At 43.7% G+C, this 23,351-nt stretch overlaps 1 protein-coding gene across 1 annotated transcript; it reads right to left on the bottom strand.

The window, feature by feature from the left end:
• Window positions 1–3,990: 3,990 nt before the first annotated feature.
• KLF5 (KLF transcription factor 5) lies at window positions 3,991–23,011 on the bottom strand. Its single transcript, XM_075527464.1, has 4 exons — window positions 22,575–23,011; window positions 19,774–20,644; window positions 18,570–18,629; window positions 3,991–5,918 (listed from the first exon to the last, which is right to left on the bottom strand). Exons 1-4 carry the CDS (start codon window positions 22,803–22,805, stop codon window positions 5,740–5,742), a joined length of 1,341 nt encoding a protein of 446 aa, XP_075383579.1. The 5' UTR covers window positions 22,806–23,011; the 3' UTR covers window positions 3,991–5,739.
• Window positions 23,012–23,351: the final 340 nt, after the last annotated feature.

Here is a 23,351-nt window from a genome sequence, read left to right as displayed (position 1 = left end):
GCCTACGTCCTTTTTTTGGTCTAGTGATCCACCCCAATGGGTTGGAAATAACGACAAACCACAATAACAATAGCCAGCTAAACAAAACAAGTATAAACAGAAACAACAACCGAGGATGGGAAGACAAATGGCCTTTGGGGATATTATTTAGAAGAGACTTCAGACTTTGATTTCCCAGGCAGAGAAAATGGCAAATCAGCTAATGTGACTCCTCGGTTCTTGAGAAAGAGGCAAACCACATTTTCCTAAACCTTCCTGTAGCCGAAGCTGTTGAACTGACTCTGCTACAGTAAAAAAAGAGTAAGGCAGGAAAATGGAGGCCAGCACAAAAAGCAAGGCTGGAAAACCCGTGACTCCACGCTGAACAGCTGAACGTTTCTGAGTTGCTGCCTCAGAAGTACAAGAATCCCCCTCGGCATCACATGCCTTTGCTCGGTCCCACGGGAAGGAGAAGGCTCTAATCAGCTTCCTGAGCCCCGCACGGAAAAAAGATCACATTGGGTGCAAAAGTCGTTATGCACGTAGTAACAGCATGTCCTGTATATTGACACAAGCACCGTACATAAAGAAAAAAAAGGAAGTTTGCCCCGGTTATACGATACTACACAGAGAGACTGGCAGAAAGTAAACAAGCTGCGCTGTTGTTCTTTATGCCAGGAATTAACGCCTGAGCTAGGGGAGATGCGTGCCCGGCTGGGAGCGGGCAGCAGCGGGGCAGGGGCAGCGCCGGCCTGAGCCCGGCAGCGGCAGCCGGCTGGCGGGGTGCGAAGGGGCCGCAGCGGTAGCCGGAGCTGTGGGAGCAATGGGGAATATGAAGGAAGCCTAAGACTGATGGGCAGCAGAAAGGGGGCCGGGCAGAGAGCGGGAAGGAAAAGCGGAGCTGAGGGAGGAGGAAGTCTGCTTTGTCAGGCTGCGCCTGAGACCTCATTTCAGGATGCTGTCTGCTGCCACCTGCACAGGTTCTCCTGCAGAAATAGCTCACGTTTTTAGCTTCCCTAGCTGAAGATTTACTCTTTTTCAGTGTGAATTCGCTTTGTTTCTGCACTATAGCTGCCCTTCCCTCTCTCCACAGCTCGCTCTCTTTTCTCTCTCAAATTTAGGAGACTTCAAAATAAAGAAATAACCTACTGCTTGGAAACAGAAATTCATTGTTGCATTCCGTCCTCAGTACAGTACCCCTAGCGCGGAAAACAGACTTTTAAATTTCCCCAGTAGTTTGGAAATTGGGTGCAGAAACACAGGAGCACCCACTTCCTCCTCCACCGCCCGCTCCTCAGCTAACCTGTGGAGCTCGCTGCCGTGACACGTCGCCAAAAGCAAGTATTTGCCAGGATTCAGAATTGAACTGAATATGCAAATGAACACACGCGCGCACACACACGCGCCAATATATATTTGCATACATATTTATATATAAACAGTAACTATTTTTAAAAAGCACAATAACAACATCAAAGAAATCTCAGGAATCACGGCACTCTTCGTTTGCCGTAGAGGGGCCTTTGTTCGCCGCAGACAGACCGGACTCTGCCTGGTCTGCCATAGGCTTCTCCAGTGGCCTGTGTCAGCATAAATCCCAAATCCCAAACAAGCAGCGTTGGTGAGGGTGCTAAAAACACAGCAGACGACAACAACAACCTAATGGTTAGTGGTGGAGAAGAGGAATAAGTAAACAGAAGCAAAATATGCGAGTCGCTTTATTAAAAGCATACCCATTGGGCTGCTTCCGCTACCTACAGTGGCCAAAAAATTCCCTCTGTCCTAATACACTCGAAGTGCCAGGATGCATTATTCAGCACATGCGTAATTCACCACATTCTTTCGGATAATAGTCAGTTGTTGAGCCGGACTCTCTTTCGTGAAGGTCAACAGCAACGCCACTGTTGTGGCTGTAGAGCATGGCAGAGCCCCGTGGCACGTACCGACCAGATTAAAACAAGGATCCGTGCAAGGATCCCAGGTAATGAAGGCCACAAGGTTCCCATGTGGGCATAGAGGCACTGCTGTGGAGGATCAGGCCCTAAACTCACATTGAAAACCACAGGAAGGAACTCGGCACCCAGTCAAGAGGAGGACTAGGTGTTCACGTGGCCACCAGAAAAGCCAGTTGGCCAACTGGAGTTTCCCTCTTCGCGTGGAATGATAATTCGGGTGCTGAAGGATAATTGGAGAGTTGAATTTGAGGGTGGCCTCAGTGCCCTGGGGGACTCTGCGCCAACTGCTTTAAACGAACTGTGCGGGGGCTACGGTGACACTACTTTTTCTTGCAGGTTTTGAGATCAGCCGTGCCGTTGAACTACTGTATTAACACCGTGAGTTGTGGATGTCGCGCTTGCCAGTGAAGAAAGCTCCTCTGCCTTTGGTTTTGTAATGTATTCTGGTGCACGCGTCTGCTGTGCCTGTCTCTGTTTGTATTAGGTTAAACGCTGCTGAAGTAGATGGGCCTAATTATGGCCTGTCATTCAAGATTAATATGAAGCCATTAAGCTGGTTTATGCAACCAGGTAGCTGAGCAATAGGAACATCTAAAACAAGTATGAGGCAATGTTGGAGGCTGAAACCATGCAATCAGCAGGCTTTTGTTGTGAAAAGGCATGGGAAACGCAGAAGCGAGTGCTGCCTTCATCTACGGACTTGAGACAAAGCACAAGATGAGAGAGGATTCGCTGTGGAAGACTAGAAAGAGCTACCAAACCCGTCACTGGTCCAACCCCGAGTTGGCCGTGAGTTAGATGGGCTGAGCAAAACAGGGAGGCTTGCAGCTCCCAACACCCCGGGACGCCGCTGTTATTCACTTCACCCTGTGCTCAGGAAAATAAGCTCTGGTAGCTCTCTTTCGCAGTGACGGCACAGGAATGATTACCCAATTCATTACCAGCTTCCCCTCCGAGCAGAAACGCTCCAGAGAAACTCGGCTGTTTTTCTAATGGCTGGATCGGAAAAGGGTAACTCGGCAGCAACGCTTCTGGGAGTTACCTCTCTGTGTTCTCCAAAACATCGCTCTCATGTTTGCGGTCGTGCAGAGTTAGGTGAGACGCAGGTAGATTTTCTTGGTAATTAACCAGGTCTTCATTGACTTTGTTAATGCTATCCTAGGTATTTTTTAAAAGGAGGGATTAGTGTGGGAGAGGCTAATTAAGAGACAAAAATCAATTAAAGAAAAATCCAAGTTAGGTTGTAAGGAAAGAACAGGGGAATTTGAGACAGGATTTAGGAGCCAGAGTTTACAAGACAACAGCTGAATTTCGAATAAATTGATAGTTGATTTAATTGGATGATTATAAACTGGAATAGTAAATGAAATTCAAACTGAATCTTTTATTGGTTTTAAGATAAATTTCTTTAAAGAAGCTCAGTGTGCCCGTTTTCTTTATGCTTGCAGGAATGGACGAGAAGACAGCCGTAACCCCAGACCTAAACATCGACTTGAACTTTTCAATTGGACCACACTTCCACCGCCCAAGGGAAAAGTACTGAAAAGGAGGCATGGCTCGGGGGGGCACTGCATAGTGCTGCTATGGGACCTTCCTGTCTTCCTAGGGCATGAAAGGACCTTTTGGGGGAGAAACTTCTTTTGGGCAACGCTGTAGATGAGTGTGAATAGGTTTTACCCATTTTGAAAGTGGGAGAGAATTTGTATACTTCTTCTGTGCACCCAACAGGTATCTTTAATTTACAATCACGCTACTGTGGATGGACAATTGCAACCATTTTCAGGCTACTGTACACTTCCCTTAAAGTTCTGATGGCAGAAAAGCACCATAAAGTACTACTTATCCCTTCACATTTATTATTTTCATCGGGGCAGGATGCAGAAGTGCCAGGTACTTTCCAAAGTGGCAAACCCTGCTATGAAGAACAGACACTCTTAGCTTAATATTGCTATGATCTCCGGCTCCCTGTGCAAAAACACAGAACTTGCATTGTCAGGAGCTACAGAGAGCACACGCACGGACACACACACATTAGGCACTTTGTTTTATTTTGCAAAAAAAAAAAAAAAAAAAAAGAGTCTTTATATATAAACCATTTCATTCTCTCTCAAAACATTCTACAACTATACAGCTGTTTGCTCCGTCATTTGCATAGGAAATACCACAATACAAAAATAAGGTGGGGGGAGGCAAAAGAAGCAAAACAGCAACCAATTTATGCATGTTTCCACGTATAAACATTTGAAGCCTTACAAAATTATTTACATCGTTTGTCAACTATTTACATTAAGAGCAACATTTCTAACTATAACAAACAAAACTATAATTTATCAAGTATATGTAAAATTGTCTTAAAAAAAAAAGAGTCTATCATATACCACAAATAAATAAAGACAAACAACAGTTTTAACAAAGCTAGGTTTTCCTGCAAGACCCTTTTTTTGGTATTTTGATTGTCTATTCTAGCCTTTGGTTGACAGCTTAATATTACGGCTTGTGAAGTCCAGACACTTAATAGGTTTGTTTGGTTTTCTCCTGTTGTCTGGCCAAATCCTACACGGTCTAACCTCATCTTTGGCCCTTCATCTGCTATTTCAAGGCTGAACACTGTGGATCAAAGTCATTGTTAGCATAAAAGGGCACCACTTCATTGACTTCAGTGGAGTTTCAGCTACTTTTGTCAGCAGTAAATTTCCCCTGCGTGTGTCAATCTGAACAGTGGATTAACTAAACTGCACTGTAATTTTAAACAAAATTACTGTATCCTTTACCTTCTAGTAAATTACATGCAATATCCACATGAAACTAGATCATACTGGTGCTGAACCAGCTTAACATGTCTGTATATGAAAATCGCATCCTAAATCCTTCTTTTAAAGTGATACTAAGTTTAGCTTATAGTAAGAGGTTTAACATTCTGTGTTCATTGTAACTATTCCCGTTATTTAATCTTCCAACATTGACTTTGCAGTTCATTCTAAATGTTTCGCCCTTTTAAGCAACTTGAAAACAAAATCCTGCTTTGAATATTCAGTGCACACCGTTTGAGTTAACAGGTACAAAACATCTGAATGCTTAGCTCATTTCTCTTAAGAAAAATGACGCTAAGTTGGTGTGTTTTGAGAGGTATTTCAATAACTTTTTTTGTAAATGTGCCGTATCAAATGTAAAACAACTGCTTTTTTCAGATGATTCTTAGAAAACTTTTGTATTAAACCTAAAAAGCTGATTTGCATATTTACAAAATCTTTGTCATAGCAAACATGCAACATACAGAACAAAATGTTTTGTTCTATGGCTGTTTACGAATTTTTCTATGTATTTTATCTCCACAGAACGACTTAACATTTAAAAAAACCCCGTAAGTAGTAAATATGTCCAGTAAAAACCTGATAGATTACAATTCATGGCTTTTCCACTGCATTCATTCATCTGCAGCCTCTCATTAATTCGTTTACTAAACATTGTCACAATAATGACAGTGCTTTGGTCAAAACACCGCAAGAGAAAAAAAAAATGTATAAAGCTGCAATGTGTCAAGACATAATACTTGTCAAGAGATGAAACCTGCTGACTAAAGCCATATACATCATGAGAGCAAACAAACGGCAGAACACTCTGGTATTGTGATACAGTGTCTTCCCTTTTTTCTGCATAAATATACAAAATATACATTTCCAGTTTCTTTTGAGATTTCTTTTAAATGGATAACCCATATTCAAAAATTAAACTAATTTTAGTTGTATGTCGAGAGTCAATAGGAAATTGCATAGATACAAAACAGCCTCAACGACAAGTCCAGTTTTTAGTTCTGATGCCTCTTCATGTGGAGAGCCAGGTGATCGGAGCGGGAGAAGCTGCGATTGCAGACAGCACACTGGAAGGGCTTTGCCCCTGTGTGCTTCCTGTAGTGGCGCGTTAATTCATCGGAGCGAGCGAATCTCCAGTCGCAGCCTTCCCACGTGCACTTGTACGGTTTCTCACCTGAAACAGAGCACAGAGAAATGAGACTGTCAGCTGGCACTCCCTGGGAGAAAACTGATGTCACATCACGTTGAATGGCACTGCTGTTCAATTTAAAGAAGAAATAAATGACAAAACAGGACTTGATGTTTCCTGATTATTCACAGCTCTATTCAATAGGCTCTGAACTAACAGCCCCTTTGTTTTTTCAGCCAATTTTGCTCTTGAATCTGTGATTTAATACCTCAGTAAAACGTAAGAAACTTTCAAACATACAAATTGGAGACAGCTATGGTACAGAAATGCACAGAGGTAAAAAAACTGCACAAGACTGAAATACGCTCCTTGACACTCATCTCAATATGAGAGGGAGTAGGGAAAAAGAGCTGTCTCACATGACAATCCGGCCTAGTTTGTAACTTATGCTTGCACCTTTTAAAAATGGGTAAATTAAGTTATACAGAGCTTTTTTTGAGAGGTCTGAAATGGGAAGGAAGACTTTTATAAAGATTCTTTGTAGTGTGCAGATCTGTTCAAGAGCTTCTGATGTGTGAAGAAAGGGGCACAGTGTGTTGCAAACACAGGGGGGATAGTATTTTCTAAAATGTCAGGGGCAATAAAAACTTGCAGTATCCTGGTTTGGGCTACCTATATATAGGAGAAAGCACCTAAAAGATCAAAGCACCTGTTTTCAGAATTGAATGTCTACAATCAGGTGCTTAAATAGCCATATTTTAGAGGTGGCAAGTGCTTGCCGTCTCCATCAGTCTATACTGACGTAGGGAGACCATGGCATCTCTGAAAACTTGCTGTGTTACAGCAGCTCTGAACACAACTTCAAAGTATCCAGTTAGTCTTGAATACACCGGGCCAAGCACCCAAAATATTTGCATTCATCCATTTTAGAACTATAAACGGGGTATTTTAAGCATGCCTATAATTTATACATTTGTTTGTTGAAATGGGAGAAACATGAAGCCACAAAACCAAGAAGACTTCTGCGTGAAACCAGAACTTTAAGCATGTACATACACCTGTTTGGGAGCTGGTATGGACATGATGTCACCATACAAGCAAGCTTCGTATAAATAAAGAGGGGCTAAGATTACCTATTTATAGGCTATTGGTTGATGTTGGTTGACAAAAACACCTTTCAGTTAAGAGAGTCGATTGCTATCTATATCCTTTATATTAACTTGACCCATTTGGTAAAAAGAGAAAGAAAACTGAGTTTATCAAAGCACTCGGCAGTAGCTTCATCTGGAGCAGAATCAGCCCAAGGCTGAGCTTTCCAAAAAGTCCTTTCCAACAAATCTTACAGATCTTCTCCCTCTCCATCGGTCTCAGACCTTTACCCTCACAGTCTCAATCCTACAGCACTTGGAGTGACTCCTACTTTTCCCTGTTTTACCATCACATGAGCACGCGGAAGAAGGATTGCAGTAACCTGCAATCAGACTGTTTGTTCTGCACCAGTTATGCAGAGAACACCATTTGGGAAACTCAAAAACATTATTTCAGAGACGCTAATTTATAATTCAGATGAAATTATGAAACTGGTTTTGTCTGCGAGTTTCTACTGCTTCTTCTGATCAACTAACTAGTAACCCTCCATCTACTACTAAGAGCAGAATCAGCCCTTTGCTCACAATGGGGACATGACTTCATCTTGGCAGCACAGTCACGCCCAGAACCAGGCCTTTACAAGGAAAACTAATGACCCAGCCAAGCAACCACCTCTTTGCATACATGGTGACTGAGATTTATTGAAATCACAGTGGAAACATATCATCCCTTAAGAAAAACAAACTTAGAGCCTGGCATCACCTCTCACAGAGTTCAAAACTATTTGGCAGATGGCAAATCGGAACACAAATTATTACAAAATTTCTATCATAGTTGAATTTACTCTGCCTGATGCTGACTGAAGACTGGAATGATCTACTATATAGGACTCTTTTTTTGCTTCATGCAACGTATACTATAGGTCAAAATACAGATTTCATTCAAACCCAGTGCGTAAAGCTTTCTAACATCCGAGAAGCCAGTTGAGATAACACATTTGGTTTTCACAGCAGAGTGACAGGAAAGGACTCTATTCAGCAAGGGCTCTTTTGCAGTACATACATCATCTTTAATGTATTTAAATTGGGTTATTATTGCAGTCTGTAAAAGGCTGCATTGCTGATCCATAGGCAGAGCACCAGGGAGATCTTCCGTGAACTAACTTTACGTCAAGGTGCTTCAAATGCTGGAGTAATGCTTTTGTGCAACCTCCGTGTGTGCACGTGTGTTAAAACGTGCACACTCACGTGCACACACGGAGGTTGCACAAAAGCATTACTCCAGCATTTGAAACACCTTAAGGTAAAGCCAGTGTATTTCTTTCTTTTTCTCCTTTCTTTCCCCTCTTCCCCCATATTAGCTTCAAAGCCTTCTTTAAAAACCTTCACTTAAAACTGTCATATTATACTTGATGCTGAACTCCCAGTCTTGTGATCCTCCCACTCTAACTGCCCAGAGAGAGCATATATATGGTCAGGCCTCTGTACACTCCAAACACTTGCTTATCCATTTTGCAGAATTACACAAGGAATGAGAGAAATGGTAAAGAGGTCGGGGAAATGGCACTTGTTGAACAAAAGCCTAGCAGTATCCAGACTGAACCAGACCAGAATGGAGACCAGGAGATGAAAATCGCAGTTTCCAAACTTGGTGTCGAGGAGGTATTGAAGTATGTGAAACTTCACTGTGTGTCACACTGCACTGTACTGGAAAAGCTGTCTCAAAGTTGTCCCACGTAGGTGGTACCTGACCCCATCTGAGTCCAAACAAAACTGCTGCCCCCCGTTAAAACTTTTTCTACCCTGCAAGCAGCATCAGCAGGTGATATGAAGGCTCCTGGCATACAAACCTCCAGCAGCTGGGGCAGCAGTGAACCCCGTGCCTTGCTGGGTGCCACAGCTTCCACGTCAACGCTGAATCCAATGGCCAGACCTCCATCAAACTCCGGGGGACACAGCTTCCCAGAGACACTATCTAGAAACTTACCCCATTGTCATGGTCACTTCACTGCCTGCCACAGCCACGAATCCTCCCAGGCAACGGCATTGCTCAGGGGAAAAGCGAGGCAGTGCCGTGTAGAACAGCACCGCTCCTCCTTACCCGCCGACTTCTGCAGACCTGAGCTAAACCGGGCAGCACTCAGGGGATGCGCGGAAGGGAATGAGCTGGTGCCTTACAGAGATTGTTTTAACAGTGTTACTTTTATGTACTGGAAATTAAAGCCAGATCGCTGCTTTTAACCCCTGCTTTGGCCAACAGTGAGAACTGGAAAATGTATTTTTAGCGCCAGTGTAGAGGCCCGGATTATTTTGAATAAATCCTAGGGGTAAAATACTGAATATCTATGTTTGTAATGCTAGTTTCCGTTGGAAAGTTCTATTTAAGAACTGAATCAATTTCAAATGTTTTCCTTTTGGGCAAGGAGGAAGGGGGGCAAGAAAAAGAAGGTGGAGATTATTTTCACTCCTTTAAAGAAAGCAGAAGAACAACTAGCTAGTAGTATTTTCTCTCTCTCAACCTATACACATGCTTTTTGTCATTTAGCAGAAATAAGAATTTGGTTTAAGTTCCTGTGGCAAGGGAAAAAGAGCCTCACATTACATATTTTCTGAAGTGACCCTACTTCTTTGCTATGCTGACTTTAAAGCGCTGAGAAATCCGGGGTTGAAGATTTATTTTAAAAAAAAGCAGGTATACACAACAAGGGACACTGAACCCTTTATCCACTGTTTTCATTGGCTACACAGTAATGTAAGATTTGTTTACTTTAATGATTGTGAGAAATACAGTAGCTGTAAAGTTTCAGAAATATTTGGGTTTCCTCCAGCAATTTAGGGCTTCTATAGGGTGTTAAACCAAGAACGCCACTGGTCATCAAATACGAAGGCAGTACGGCTCAGTTACTGGAACACGATCGTGGTATCAAACAGATATTTCACTGTAAAAGCAAGAAAACAGCTAACTCCTCCACTTCAGGGGAGCTTCCACGGGATTTGTTAGAATGTCAACACTGTTCAACTAAAACACCATGGAGGAAGCTGGTACCGATTTCCAGCCAAATAGCACACTCCAATCCTTTCTTCCCAAGCCAGAAATATTATACACAGCACTTCTGGGAAACAGAACTGCTTTCCTTTAAATTATACTTCAACAGGATAGGGATTTCATAAGTTTAATTGGATTTCTGCATAACCTCCTTCCAGTATCACTGATTTAAAATATTTTGCTAGGCTTATACATCACAAAATATATTTTTGAGTTCTTCAGCTGTTAATATGTATCTATTCTCCAGTTTAAAAAAATACATTTGTGGACCATGAGAAACAGACTTGTACTTGAGCACAGAAATTTTAAGCCTTAATGAATGTTTAGTTTGGAAGCTCTTTTACAGAAAGCACCTAGCAAGAGATAAGGGATTTTAACCTGAAAGGAGACTATTTTGCTTGCAAGGTGTCTGTCTGTTAAAAAAAATTATTTATAACGCTGTGAGATTGCAAGGATGTCAAAAAGATGTCTGGATATCCACATATAACATGCTAACCTAACCAGCCACTTCAACAGATGAACTACCCCAAGGCAGATCCCAAGGTTCGGGAGCCTTGCCGATACCTCAAGAGAATGGTCTGGACCAGTGAGGCACACTTCATTGGCTCTTCTCCCTTTAATTTATCTTCTTGGGATTTAGTTGTTTCAAAATACACTGACTGCTTTCCTAACATTAATTCTAGGCACTGGCAGTGACCGTCGTGGCCATGCTCATTTGGGTAAGGTACAGTGACACTAGTGTGGGGGGGTTGACGCTCACTTTGAAGACACCCTCTATCTTCAACACATAGGCTCTGTTCAAGAAAATCTTTCTGTTTAAAATTCTGTTTGGAAAAAATGAATCACTGAAAACCTCCATTAGTGATGAATTTCCCCATTAACAAGAAAATCAGCTTCCTTACTTCACCAAAGAGTTGTGTGACTTTATTTCTGCAATTCACTGCTAGGATGGCTTTCTTTAAATATAAAGCTGCAAACAGCAAGGGCCAGATTTTCCAACCTAAAGTTAGGTAACTCTATTGGTATGCAGAAATCCAAATACAGGTATTACACCAGCCAACGCCTGCAACTTCTCTTATTTCCTATCAGAAATTTCTGTCAGAGTGGTGAGTTTGCAGCTCCCTTGAGAAGAAAAAGCAGCACGCTTTTCAAAGACTCCACCAAGACAACACCTGATTACAGCTCGTAAGGGTATAAAAGTATAAAGACACCCCCCTGCCATTCTTTCCATCATTTTAATATTACTTGTATTTATTACGGAATTATTTCTAGTGGCAAGTGTTCAGCCTTAAAAAATATTCAATTAGGTGTGATAAAAAGGTAGTAGGCAAAGCAGAAATTTCTGCACCATAATTGCACCAGTTATGCACATAACCTATATTATGCCCAGTTTTAAAACAGGTTATTATAAAGATTTATGTTGTCTCAAAGTTTTCTGGTGCATTTGTTTTCAAATTTTTCACATCTTAACATCAGTTGTCTTAGTTCCCTGACATGTTATAGCCTCAAATTTTTAGAAAAAATAAGAATAAATGAAATGTTTTTAATCTGTTTTAGTTGGCCTGAAACAGCTTTCCTTTAATTCACAGCATCACAGTTTTGAACTCTGGTCTCTTCCAGGATGACTGGAACCAAAAGGAGTCGCTTGGGTGCATGTCTGCACTCATTCAAAAGAAGTTTTTAGGTCCCAACGGTTACCTAAAATTAGAGCTTCCTTCTGCCATTGACTAAGTGCTGTAGCCATTGTCAAAAGCAGCTTGTTGGTTGGGTTTTTGCCCTTTTTTAAGACAGGAGGTTTTTTTTTTTAGAGAAAGACCAGAAAGTTGAAATGTCAAAATAAAAAAATCCCTCAGGTGTTTAAAAGCTCTTTAGCGCACTGAAGTTCTCGGTTGTCCAAGATGGAGATGGATCAGAGGACTGACAGCACGCAAGGTACGTCCAGCTTATTTTGTGAGTGACAAAATAAATTTAGCCCTTGAAATATCCAGGCCACCAGTGATGTGAATGCATAACATATGCTGCACATTTTAAAATGTGATAAAGCCTCTGCCTAGTATAGTAATGGCTAGAGGGTGACCATTAAGTACTACTTCACAATGAAACAGCATTTTAAGGAATCCTGTAACAGAGAGCTGTTGCACTGCGTAAGTCCAATCACTGATAAATCAAGCAGTATTTGATCTCTAACAAAAGCACGAACAGGAAAAAAGGTAACTGACTGGTAAGCAAAGGGGTGGTCAAAAGGGTTGTGCATCATTCACTTTCTGACTACAGAGGCGCAGAAGGCATTATCTTCTAAGAGCTCCCACCACTGCTTGAAGCACTCTTATTTTGCTAAGTGTTATCTTACGCAGTTCAAGGATTACTGGGGAATCTTGACTGGCCTGTGCAATGGTTTATTTTCTTTCTGGCATAACATTCTGTCTTAACAGAGGTGGTCTCTCTTCAAGGAGATATGCAAACAAAGAGGAAAGGAATTTTTTTTTTAAGTAGGTTTATAAGAAATCCATGCCATCTGGGGTGCATGGCTGTGTCTACAAGCCCTGTGCTGAAGAACACATTTCCTCATCTATGCCTGTGGTACAAGAACAGCTCTTTAGCTCTCACACCAATAACACTGGCTCTTGTACAGTCAGATAAGAGGTGCTCTTAAAATGGAATTTATTAAACGCGTACTGTAGACTTCCAGATTTCCATCTACTGTATGCACACACATTAAAAAAAAAATTGAAAGCAATACATTAAAGCAATTTTAACTCAAAGCGAAGCACTGTACACTTGCCAAAATCAAAGGTTTTAATATGTCCTTAATCAGAGTTGTTAGAGATCACTGAATATAAATAATGCAGCCTGACAGGACAGGAATGCTGCTACCAAGATACTCAGACTAAACTAGGACATTACTTAAATGTTTCTAATCTTTCACCAATGGGAGGTGCAGGTCATCTAACAAACAACAAACAACACACTACCCTGGAACCAGGAGTCAATCGTCCCAGTCAAGCTCAGAAATTAATGACAACAAGGAATATCTAATCAAATAATGGAAAGTTTTAATCACTGGCAATTGCTGTGAATCTTGGGACCATATTAGCCTATGTAGGGCGGTCTCAAAATGAACTATATTTAAAGCCAGTCTCTTAGGTCAATAGTTTCCTTATCAGGAATCAAATATCCTGGAACTGAAGTTTAATCCTCTCAGGGAGCAATTGACAGAAGCAAGTTTTTTTAAGCTTTCATGCTTAGAGGGACTTTCTAGGCTTTTAATCAAAAAGAAAATATTAGGCTTTTCTTTCCAGTATCTAAAATCTAACAGGAGTACCCCTCACCTGACACCTTGGAATTTAATTCCTGCTTCATAAATATTGTGTGCTGGATGCTGACGTGAACGACCAGTAATATTTAATTAAAATTTAGGTTTATGTTGCTAAGATTTCACCCTCTTTTGAGCAACACATTCAAACATGTCTCATTTCGGTTATGACTACAAAGAACCGGATCAATTAATCCCACGGTCTGCAATCATTCACAAAGTGTTTGGAAAAAAATGCATTATTTTCCCTTAAACTGTGGTTTGCACAGGAAAATAATGTACTTCCATTTCTCACACAGGCAACTAATGGATTTAGCAGAATTCATAAATAAAAGATACCAGCATATTCTCCAGCAGTGTTTAGCAACACTGCACTTAAATGCACTTTGTCAACACTTTTATTTAACTCTTCTCCATTTTTCCTTTTTGTCTCTACCAATGATGGCGTTTACTGACACCTCCTTAAAGTATAATCTGTGCAACTGACTCATCTAACAGGTTAAAGAAGCAGAATCTGCACAGAAATATTACTTGATAGCTATTTTCATGATGCAAAGATTTTTCCAGGATAAGGTTTGCTACGTACACAGAATGCTGCAACCATGAGCAAGGCAGTCTTTTGGGGTCTCTGTTCCCCACTTGTACACCATGAGTGAAATCCCTCACCTAAGACTCAGGGTGATTTGAGTCTATACATGTTTCCGCAAGGTGCTTTTTTTCCAGCAGGAGTCCAGCTACCACTCATCTTCCCTTCTGAACAATGGGCAGCCTGAATTCCCAGGCAATTCTATACGGTATCACCTTTAACAAGCATCTGTATACAGCTACGGTAAACTTGGAGCATCAAGGCCTATAGACTGCTGAAGTCTATTGCACGCAACTGGTTCTAATTCTGATGTACCATCAGAGCCTAATTCTGGATCTATTGAGGCAGAGATCTAAATTAAAATAAAACGTTTAACACCTTGAGGAACCACACAAGTCAGCAGCTGTCCCATGCCTATATAAACATTTGAAATAACTAGGGACGGTGGAAGTATTTTGAGTGCATCTCATTTAGAGAAATGCCATTTCTCTTGAGTTATCTCGGCTTCCACTTCCCATCACCAAATACAAACTCTATCTATAGATAGAGATGAAATAGTTCTGCAGTTAATGCTAGAAACTATTAATGGCAAGCCCACCATGTGACCAGAGAACATGTCTGTACAAAGACTCTGTATACGGAAAACCAACATGCAGCTGGAAAATGTCCTCAATGTGCATGCCTTGATGTGTTCAAAACAATGACAGATTTTCCTCTTAAAACTGTACGCAATTCTGAAGTGTGCAGCTGTTCACAGAAATAATTAAAAAAACCCACCCTGGAGCCAGCAGCTCTTCTGCAGCGTTACAGGTAGGGCACAGGTAGGGCATTCCAGGTGCCTGCATATCAAAGGTTCAACTTCCACAGTCCAAATTTTTAACATATAAATAAATCTAACAGAGTAAGTTATAGGACCACTGTTTCTAAAGAATCACTTGAGATATATGTATATACTCAGATGCCAGAAAAGGAACCAAAGGAGGTTTATCTACAACACAAAAGTAACTGCTTTTCACTGACATTTGGCACGTTTTTCAAGTTGGACGCAGCTGTTATGCCCGAGCCTTAAGGTGGTTTTACTGCTGGACAGCCCGCAATAAACGCATAACCCCCTCTCCCATTATATACCGTAGCTGCACAATGCCAGTTATGAAACAAAACTTGTTCCATGCCTAACAGGTAAAATTATTTTAAAAGACAATCCCTGCTTCAAAAGGTCAAAATATCCAATCTGTTTTGAGAGATGTTCCAACAGGTACTTTAGCATACTGAATACCATTTTACCTGTTTCAGGAATAACTAATATCAAGTTACGATACCACACTGAGGTATTTTAAGGCATTAAAATGTACCAGACATCTGCTCCAGAAGTGCACGGAGATGGATACAAAATGTCCTGCATCTTTGCAGCATTTGAATCTTTGTTCATGTTCAATTTTGGGGTTACCAGTTTACCAACAATTAAAATTTACGTCATAATTTACAAACGCTGAAGCGTTACCTAGAGAAAGAAAAACAGGTGCCCACTTCAGAACTGGTAAAAATACATTAACCTTGCTTATTTCTTTACGTGAATACTGGATTCCTAATCAACAGCAAAAGTCCAGTGTAATTACATTAAATCAGGATAACTACACCAGCTTATATCAGCTGACTTGGTGCAAGGAAAACACCTTGGGAACACCTAAGAAGAAAAATGTAAGAGATTTTCCTCTTGACCATTTCCTATAGTTTTATTTAAATGTAATTTATAAAGTCCACCAGTGTGTTCATATCTGAATTGGAAAAAAGACTACAGCCTACATTCCACCTATCAAAAAACATTTCCCTTAGGTTTGTTCTCAAAAACGGTCTACTAAACCCAGTGAAAACCTTTCAGAAGAGAAAGGCTGCTAAATAAATACTGTGAAAAGGCTGAGATTTTCCAATACAAAAGGAAAACCATAAGGTCTCTCTTGACTTTTAATGGCAGACAAACTTTGCTGCAGGCTCTTTTATTTTAAGATGACAGATTGCTGAGAAGGGCGGGGACCGGTTGGGATGAGAGAGAGACTGCAGCCAATTTTAAAAGGTATTGTTAAGAAACTAAGAATAAGGACAAAACAACTTCAGTGGTCCATGATTACCAAAGAACGGGTTTAGCCAGATAAACAGGTCTGCTATCCCTGAAGGGATTTGAAAGAATATCACACACAACTTTATTAAAATGGATTACGTGACACTTGCTTTAGACTTGAAGGTAAAAACTTCACAAGAGTCCTTTTTATAAAATAAAATTTTAAAAATATCGAAGTTCAATAGCGCTATATGAATTCATAGTTCTGGGGGATGCAGTGCACAGAGGCACACACCCAAATTTAGCCCTCGGCATCGAGCCCTTCTCTTTGGAGATCAATAGTGAGATTCCTCTGCACTCCTGGAGGAGCTGTGCAACTTCACAGGTTTCCTCGAGTTTGCACCCATTTACTTTAACATTCAGTAAATCGATTTACAGTACTGGGTAATACACATTTCAACCGTATGTTAAGGCAGAGATCAGAATCGGTGCTGGAAATCTTCAAGTATTAAGTGAATACTGAAGAGAGTTAAACTAATCCAAACTCTGAAATAATGCAGGTAACAGGATACAGACTCACATTCTTGCATGTAATGCACACTTTAGACAGTTTATCCCTTCATTCACCTCCCCAGAAGACCCTTTGTGTTACAGACCTGTTTAAGTTCACTAGATTTTTATCTAAAACAACATTCTTGTTTCCATGAATACATCAGCTCCTCTGACCTTTGCACATTTATCCACATTTCTAAGGTCAAATATCTATAGGTAAAAAAGTGAAGGCAACAATAAACATTAGTGACCCTAAGCAATATATATTAGCGATGTGGTATGTATTTCTACGCACACAAGTATTAACTTTATAAACCCTAAAGTAATTACTACTCAAGGTACAAAAAAGATGTAAACTGATTTAAGAAAGGAAAAGTGTATGTTTCAGATGATGACTATGTAATGTTCATTTTTAGACTAAAGCTTTGCTTTTATCTCTCTTCCTAGTTATTGTATAATAGCAAGCGAGATATTTAAAACTGGTCTTTAGTTGCTGGCTAAAGTGCGTAAGTGGAAATTGCATACTCTTAAATTTACAGATTATTTATTAAAGAGCAATGGGATTATACTCTCTGACATGACTCAGGTTTATAGCCTCATGAAAATATTCCTTTCTTACTAAGCTTGCTGGTAATGAGTGATTATATATATCAAAAATATTTTTAACAGTGTTCTTGTTTAGTCTATTACTAATGCAAAGCAATAACCTTTGTACAGTTGCTTTTAATTTTTTACTGCGACTGCAACACAGGTAACTCATTTATCAAAACAAAATTTCCATAGTAACATTTAGCCTGGAGATACTCAATTTCTTTATGATAATCCAACGATCCATTCAAAATAGCTGCTGAATAAAAGGCCTTGTTTCCATAGAGATAGGGAAACATTTTCTTAGATCATAGTTCATGCTAAGTTTTGTTTTGACTTTCGGTTTAAACTTAGGTGAAACCCCATTACTCGAACGGCAGAGCCGTAGCGCTGACAGCCTGCTTCAATAGGCAAGTTGCTTGAACTGTGACTCGTGTTTTGCTCTGAATCGAGATCCACACATAGAAGAGCTGGGGTTCATACTCGGTTTTAAAAACAGGAGTTGCAGCCCTCTCATTTGAGTTCTTTACAAAATCAGTCATGCGCTTCTCACTGATTTAGCACGACCAGTTCTCTATTAAGATCCCAGCAAAGAACTATCCTAAATAGTTTCAGGTGTGCTGTTGGGGAGCTATGTTTTTCTTCCCCATCTCCCTCTCTCCTCCTTCCCCCTGCCTCAGCAGGTGAATGCTTAGGAAGAGCACCTGGGGTGGTTCCACCTCCCAACTGCTGTCCTCTGCACGCATGGCTCCCGCGCCCACGCACAAGCAACGCTCTGTCCCCAGCTCCGCTCCACGCGGGCCCATGAACGGGGACTGCGCCTGTAGCTGCAGGCGGAATTTGATCGAGGTACAAAAACCAAGTGTGACACACCGACACTTTTCACTTCCTCCATTTTAATGTCTTTCACCAACAAAAAATTGAAATTATGTCTTTTTAAAAAAAATAAATATATAGAACCACTCGTCTTAAAAAAAGGCACACTTAATGTTAAGGACGAAGCAAATGGAAGTATCTTGGGAGTTTTCATGCCGTTTCTGAAAAATTCTAAGATTAAATAATTCTAACAGGTGAAAGAGAAAGTCCAAACCACAAAATTCTATCTATTTAGATAATCTTGAAAACTATAACGTTTACTATGCTTAATACATTATTCAAGGAAAAAAAAAACTTTTTTTTTTTTAAACACTTTATGGCATTTTAGATTGAAAAGGAAAGTTTCCGTCTGTTTTATTCTTAGCTATTTTGAGTTCTGTATTATAAAAGGTTTCACAAAACTGCATCAAGAATAAAAGCAGTTTTTCCTCTCATTGACTAAACCTTAAATTTTTCTTAACTGAACTGCCAGTCTGAACCCACACCACTCTACAGAAAACAGGGAGAAGATGGCAGATGAAACACGCTTGCTTTCTCAGAAAATGTGTAAGCCATGAACGAACAAGAGACAGTGAGAGAGTGAGTACATACCCGTGTGAGTTCTCAGGTGCGCTTTTAAGTGAGAAGACTTTGTATAAACTTTCGTGCAGCCTAAAACAGAACAAACCAAAAAAGCAGAGAGGCATTTCAGTAGGGAGAACAGGAACGCTCCGTGTTATGTTTAGGCTTCCTCACTCAGTGCTGGGGTACTATCTGGAAGCATTTAAGTCTACTACCTTCTGGCACCATCATCTTTTAGAAGTAAAATTTGATATAGAAAGCTGCTAGGGAGTTGTTGCTTTACACAGAAAAGAGAAAACCACGTATGTTTCTGTTAGACTTAAATGTAGTACAGACCAATAGCTGCTACAATCTACATACAGTAACACCTGCTACATAAATTAACAACTCAGAGGGGAACTTCATTTTTTAAAAATTTCCTAGAGAATTTGCTCAAGCCAGACTCGGTGTCATCATTACCCAGGGCTCAACATAACTTTTCCATTGAGCATTTATCATACTGCACATCATATGGGTGATACACCACTGAGAGTTATGTTGGTAAGGGGGGAGATCAACCATGAGCAGCAATTTCTCTCTGTGCTCGGATGGGTGTGAGCGTCTTGTATCTGGGATCACGTACTACGTGGAGGAATGGTTTATAGTCAGGTTCCTTTTCCCCTTCAGCATGGGAGAAGGAGAGGCTGGAAGGGAATCCATCTGTAGACAGTTTTCAAAGGTAGCTTTAATGGATTTATGCAGGCAGCTGAATCCCCTGTTCATAACAGGGAAGATATGTCCGTGGCCTCGGCTACCGGGAGCTGAAATGATTCTTTCAGCACCAGCTGATTCAAAGTGAGCCGTACTGCGTTGGACAAACTGAGCCTCTGCTGCACCATGGGTATTGGAAAAGTGGAGCAGGAGCTGCATGGTCACACTGACTTAAATTACAGAAGGCCATCTTTTTTTTTTTTTTTTTTTTCTATGGGGTACAAATTTTGCAACACGGTAAAATAAGCTCAGGCATTTACAAGAGTAACAAATGACATGAAGAAAAGGGTATAAGTTATTTAAAGAATGTGAAAGTCTGCCACACAAAATAAGACAATAAAGAAGAGAAATTCTTGAACAAGAAATTATTTGGTTCTCCCTATGTGTAGACTACAGCTAAAGAAAACCACTTATACCTCGTCCATGATTATTCATGCTTTTTTTTTATTGCATGAGCTGGGATTTTCTGGCACGGATTGCTTACCGGGATAGTCACAGTAGTGGATACGTCTTTTCTCCAAATCTGGGTTACTTCTCCTGTTGTATCTGACTGGTTGGATGTTCTGGGGGGTTATGGGCAGAGTCGCTGGTAAATTCGGATTGTGAATTGCCAGCTTGGAAGCTATAGTTGCGGCGTACGATGGAGGAGGGGTTAAATTCTGTAGCATCTCTGCTTGTCTATCTGGACTTCCGGGCTCTGAGCTTGGGGGCGAAGGAGGGAAGTAAGTGGCCTGCTGCTGCAGAAACTGGTTTGGCATGGTGTAACTGCAAGGGGGGATGCCCTGGAACTGTTTCATCGCAGTCTGTGGAACAGCCGAGGAGAGCGTGTTAAGGCCCGCCATGGCTGACGGCATGGAGACATTGTTAAGGGAGTCCATCACGGCTGCCTGAGTAGTAGTGTTGGGCATATCTAAATCCGGTGAGCTCAAGAGCTGATATAACTGGCCTTGCTGGGGTGTGACGGAAAGATGAACATCTGGAGTAGGAAGCTCCTGCTTGATGAAAATGTTGTTCACATCGGGAGTTTGGTGGGAGCTGAAGATGCTGGTAAATTCGGGGAGGGCCTGAGTGGGGGCAGGGGCAGGGGCAGTAGTTTCACTCTGGTGACTGAAGATGGTGACCGGCTCTGTCTTGATGTGGGTTACACAGGGTCGCTGAGATTTGTACAGGCCAGTTCTCAGGTGGCTAATGTCGGGGAGGAAGACATTCATGTTGATGCTGTAAGGCAACCCTTCGCTGTCAGTGAAAAACTGGTCTACAACCGAGGCACTGTCTCTTCTGTATTTCTTATGTTCAGGGATGACAGGAACGGGAGGGAGCTGAGGTGCCAGGTATTTCTCCATTTCACATCTTGTCTACAAAAACAAAACATACCATAATACACATGATTTGTTACCAACTAGGAAAGATGATGGCATGCAAGTCGTGTGAGGCTTTGCAAATAAAAGGCAATACTGTTCAGTCAGCTGCAAGCTACCTACGGAGGAAGTTATAAACATTCATGCTAATGAAAACCTGTCTTTTATAATTGGCGCGCTAATCAACATCATCAAGGACAAGGAGATAAAGTCATGGCACAAGTCGTTCACGCAGAGCAAGCATTAAGATCGATCTGATGTTTCAGCATACGACAAACTTTTCATCTTTTATGCCTGCAAGACAGTGCAAGGCACAGAAATGACAGGCGCTGTGCCTAATCTGCAGATCTCCTGCTCTGGAATTCACCGCTTGAGCAGGGTGACTGCCTATCTGTTTCACCCGCTTCTCTTTGAAATGCTAACTCTAAAAGCCACATCCTCAGCTGGCTATTTGAATGCTAATACTTCAAATAATGTTTATATATATATATATATATATTCTATACTTCCAGGATATTTCATCCTTAAAAGAAAGGTATTTGATTAGAAATACAACACCAAAGTGTAAAGTTATAAAAAATATTGAATAAAAAGAAGACAGGTTGACTGCATCAGAGTACCCTTTGTGTAAAGTGTCTCCGGGACCACACTTAAAAAAAAAATAATCTGTGCAGTGTATAATTGGCTTATAGCGTGATAAACATGTCCCTATCCATGCGTCGGTCCTAGGAGAGCTCTTTAATTACTGGGAAATCATTCTCTTAGCGTAGTGGTGCGAGGGAATCCGTGGGTAGCTGGAGCCCGATACATTACTGGTACAGTCATCGGCAAAACATTTATCACGCACTCTCCAGTGGGCAAATGCTACATTCCCCCCTGCCCTGTCAAGACTGCGCTCATACCAGACCCGTTTAGCACCCCGCAAGAGAAAGCAGCTGACAAACAGCAACTCTGCCCGAAAGTGGATTTTAGGACCTTTCTTCAAAGACCCCCGGTAAACACCACAAACAAACAGAGCCGCCTTCCCGTCCCTTTGATCTGGATCTGCCCCGACATGCCAGGCTACTTTTTCCAGCTCTTGTTTACGAGCCGAGGGCAGCTCGCTTTGAAGACGGGAGTTATTTATTCGTTGGGGAAGACACCACTGAAACGCAGCGCCCGACAGCACCGGTCCCCCGGGACCCCCCGTCCCACCACCGACCCCGGGGGCTGGGGCCGCAGGCAGCCCCCGCGCAGGGGGAAGCCGGTGCCTCACAGGGGCTCCCGCCGCGGCCCACCGGTCAAGCGGACACCGTCCGCGGGCCGAAGCCCGGCTGCGGTCGGCGCCTCCCGCTTTTAGCTCCTCCAGCTGTTTGCGTGTGGATCCGCTCCCAAACAGCCTCCTGGGACGGGCAGAAAGTCCCGGGAAGTCCCCCCTCGCCCGGTGAGTCGTGTCCCCCCCCCCCCCCGAACATGACTCCCTGCGTGGGCGAGGAGGACAGGCGGCCGCTCTAATTCTGCCGCCGGGCAAGTGCAAAGGCAGCAGCTGTAGCTTTCAACACACCCGCGGGGGCAGCCCTGCTCCCCCCCCCCCGCCCCGGGACGGCCCGTCAGCCGCCGCCGGAGCCCGCGTCCCGCCTCAGCCCCGGCCGCCTCAGCCGCACCCCGGGCCGCCTCACCGCGCTCCGCCGGCGGGAAGGCGGGAGCCGCGGCGCCCGCCCCGCTCCGCAGCGCTCCGCACAGGCGGGCCGGGCGGCGGGGTGGGGCGGGGGCCTCTCCCCCTCACACACACCCCACCGCCGCCTCAGCCCCGCACCTCGGGGTCCGCAGCCCGGCCCCACCCAGTCCCGCCCGCAAGCTCCTCAGCGGCCGCTCCGCGTCCGGGCAGCCCCGCCGCGGGAAGAGGGGCGATGGCCGCTGGGCTGCGAGGGGGGTGGCCGCCGCCTACCTGTACCATCTCCTCCGCCGGCAGGGTCGCGCCGCCGCCCCCGCCGCCGCCCCCCGGGTGCTGTTGCTGCTGCTGAGGCGGCGGCGGCGGCTGCTGCTGCTTCAGGTCCTCCCCGGGGAAGATCGCTGCCTCCCTGGCCCCCAGCACGGGCTTGAGCTGCGCGAACACCGGCTCCTCGGGCTGCTGCACGGGGCCCAGGCGGGCGCTCATGGTCAGCACCCTGGTGGCCATGAGGCAGGCTGGCGGCGGCGGCGGCAGCGGGTGCGGCGCGGACGGGCTGCCCGCCCCGGCGCAGGGGGACTGGCCCGCGGGCGGCTCCGGGCGGGCGGCGGCTACTCGTGCGCTCACTCCCCAGGAGCCCCAGCCCGAGAGCGCATCCACTCCGGTGTCGTCAGTGCCTCGCCTGTACCTGGCCACGGGTATCTACCCGGTGACACACGCCCGCCTCTATTTCACCCTACTCCACCCCCGGCCCCCCCTACACCCCACCCAGCCCGGGGAAGGGGGCCGGCCCTGCGGGCTGCCCTGCCTACGGGGAGCGCGGACGGCTCCTCCTCGCGGCGCGCCTGCCCTGCCCTGCTCCGCCGCGGCGTGCCCAGCAGCGGGGAGCGCAGCGGCGGCGTGGGGCGGCCCGGCCCCGGCCCCGGCCCCGGCCCCGGCCCCGGCCCCGGTGGGGCGGTAACGCGCGGCCGGGAGCCGCGCTGCCCCCGGGGTTGCGCTGCCTGGTCAGCACCCCGGGGAGAGGTGGCCGGCGGAGGGGCTGGTGGGTGCCGGCAT

Source organism: Mycteria americana, chromosome 1 (genome assembly GCF_035582795.1).
Source record: "Mycteria americana isolate JAX WOST 10 ecotype Jacksonville Zoo and Gardens chromosome 1, USCA_MyAme_1.0, whole genome shotgun sequence".
NCBI lineage: Eukaryota > Metazoa > Chordata > Aves > Ciconiiformes > Ciconiidae > Mycteria > Mycteria americana.
Note: the sequence above shows the minus strand (reverse complement) of the source record. Positions and strands in the feature narration are given on the sequence as shown.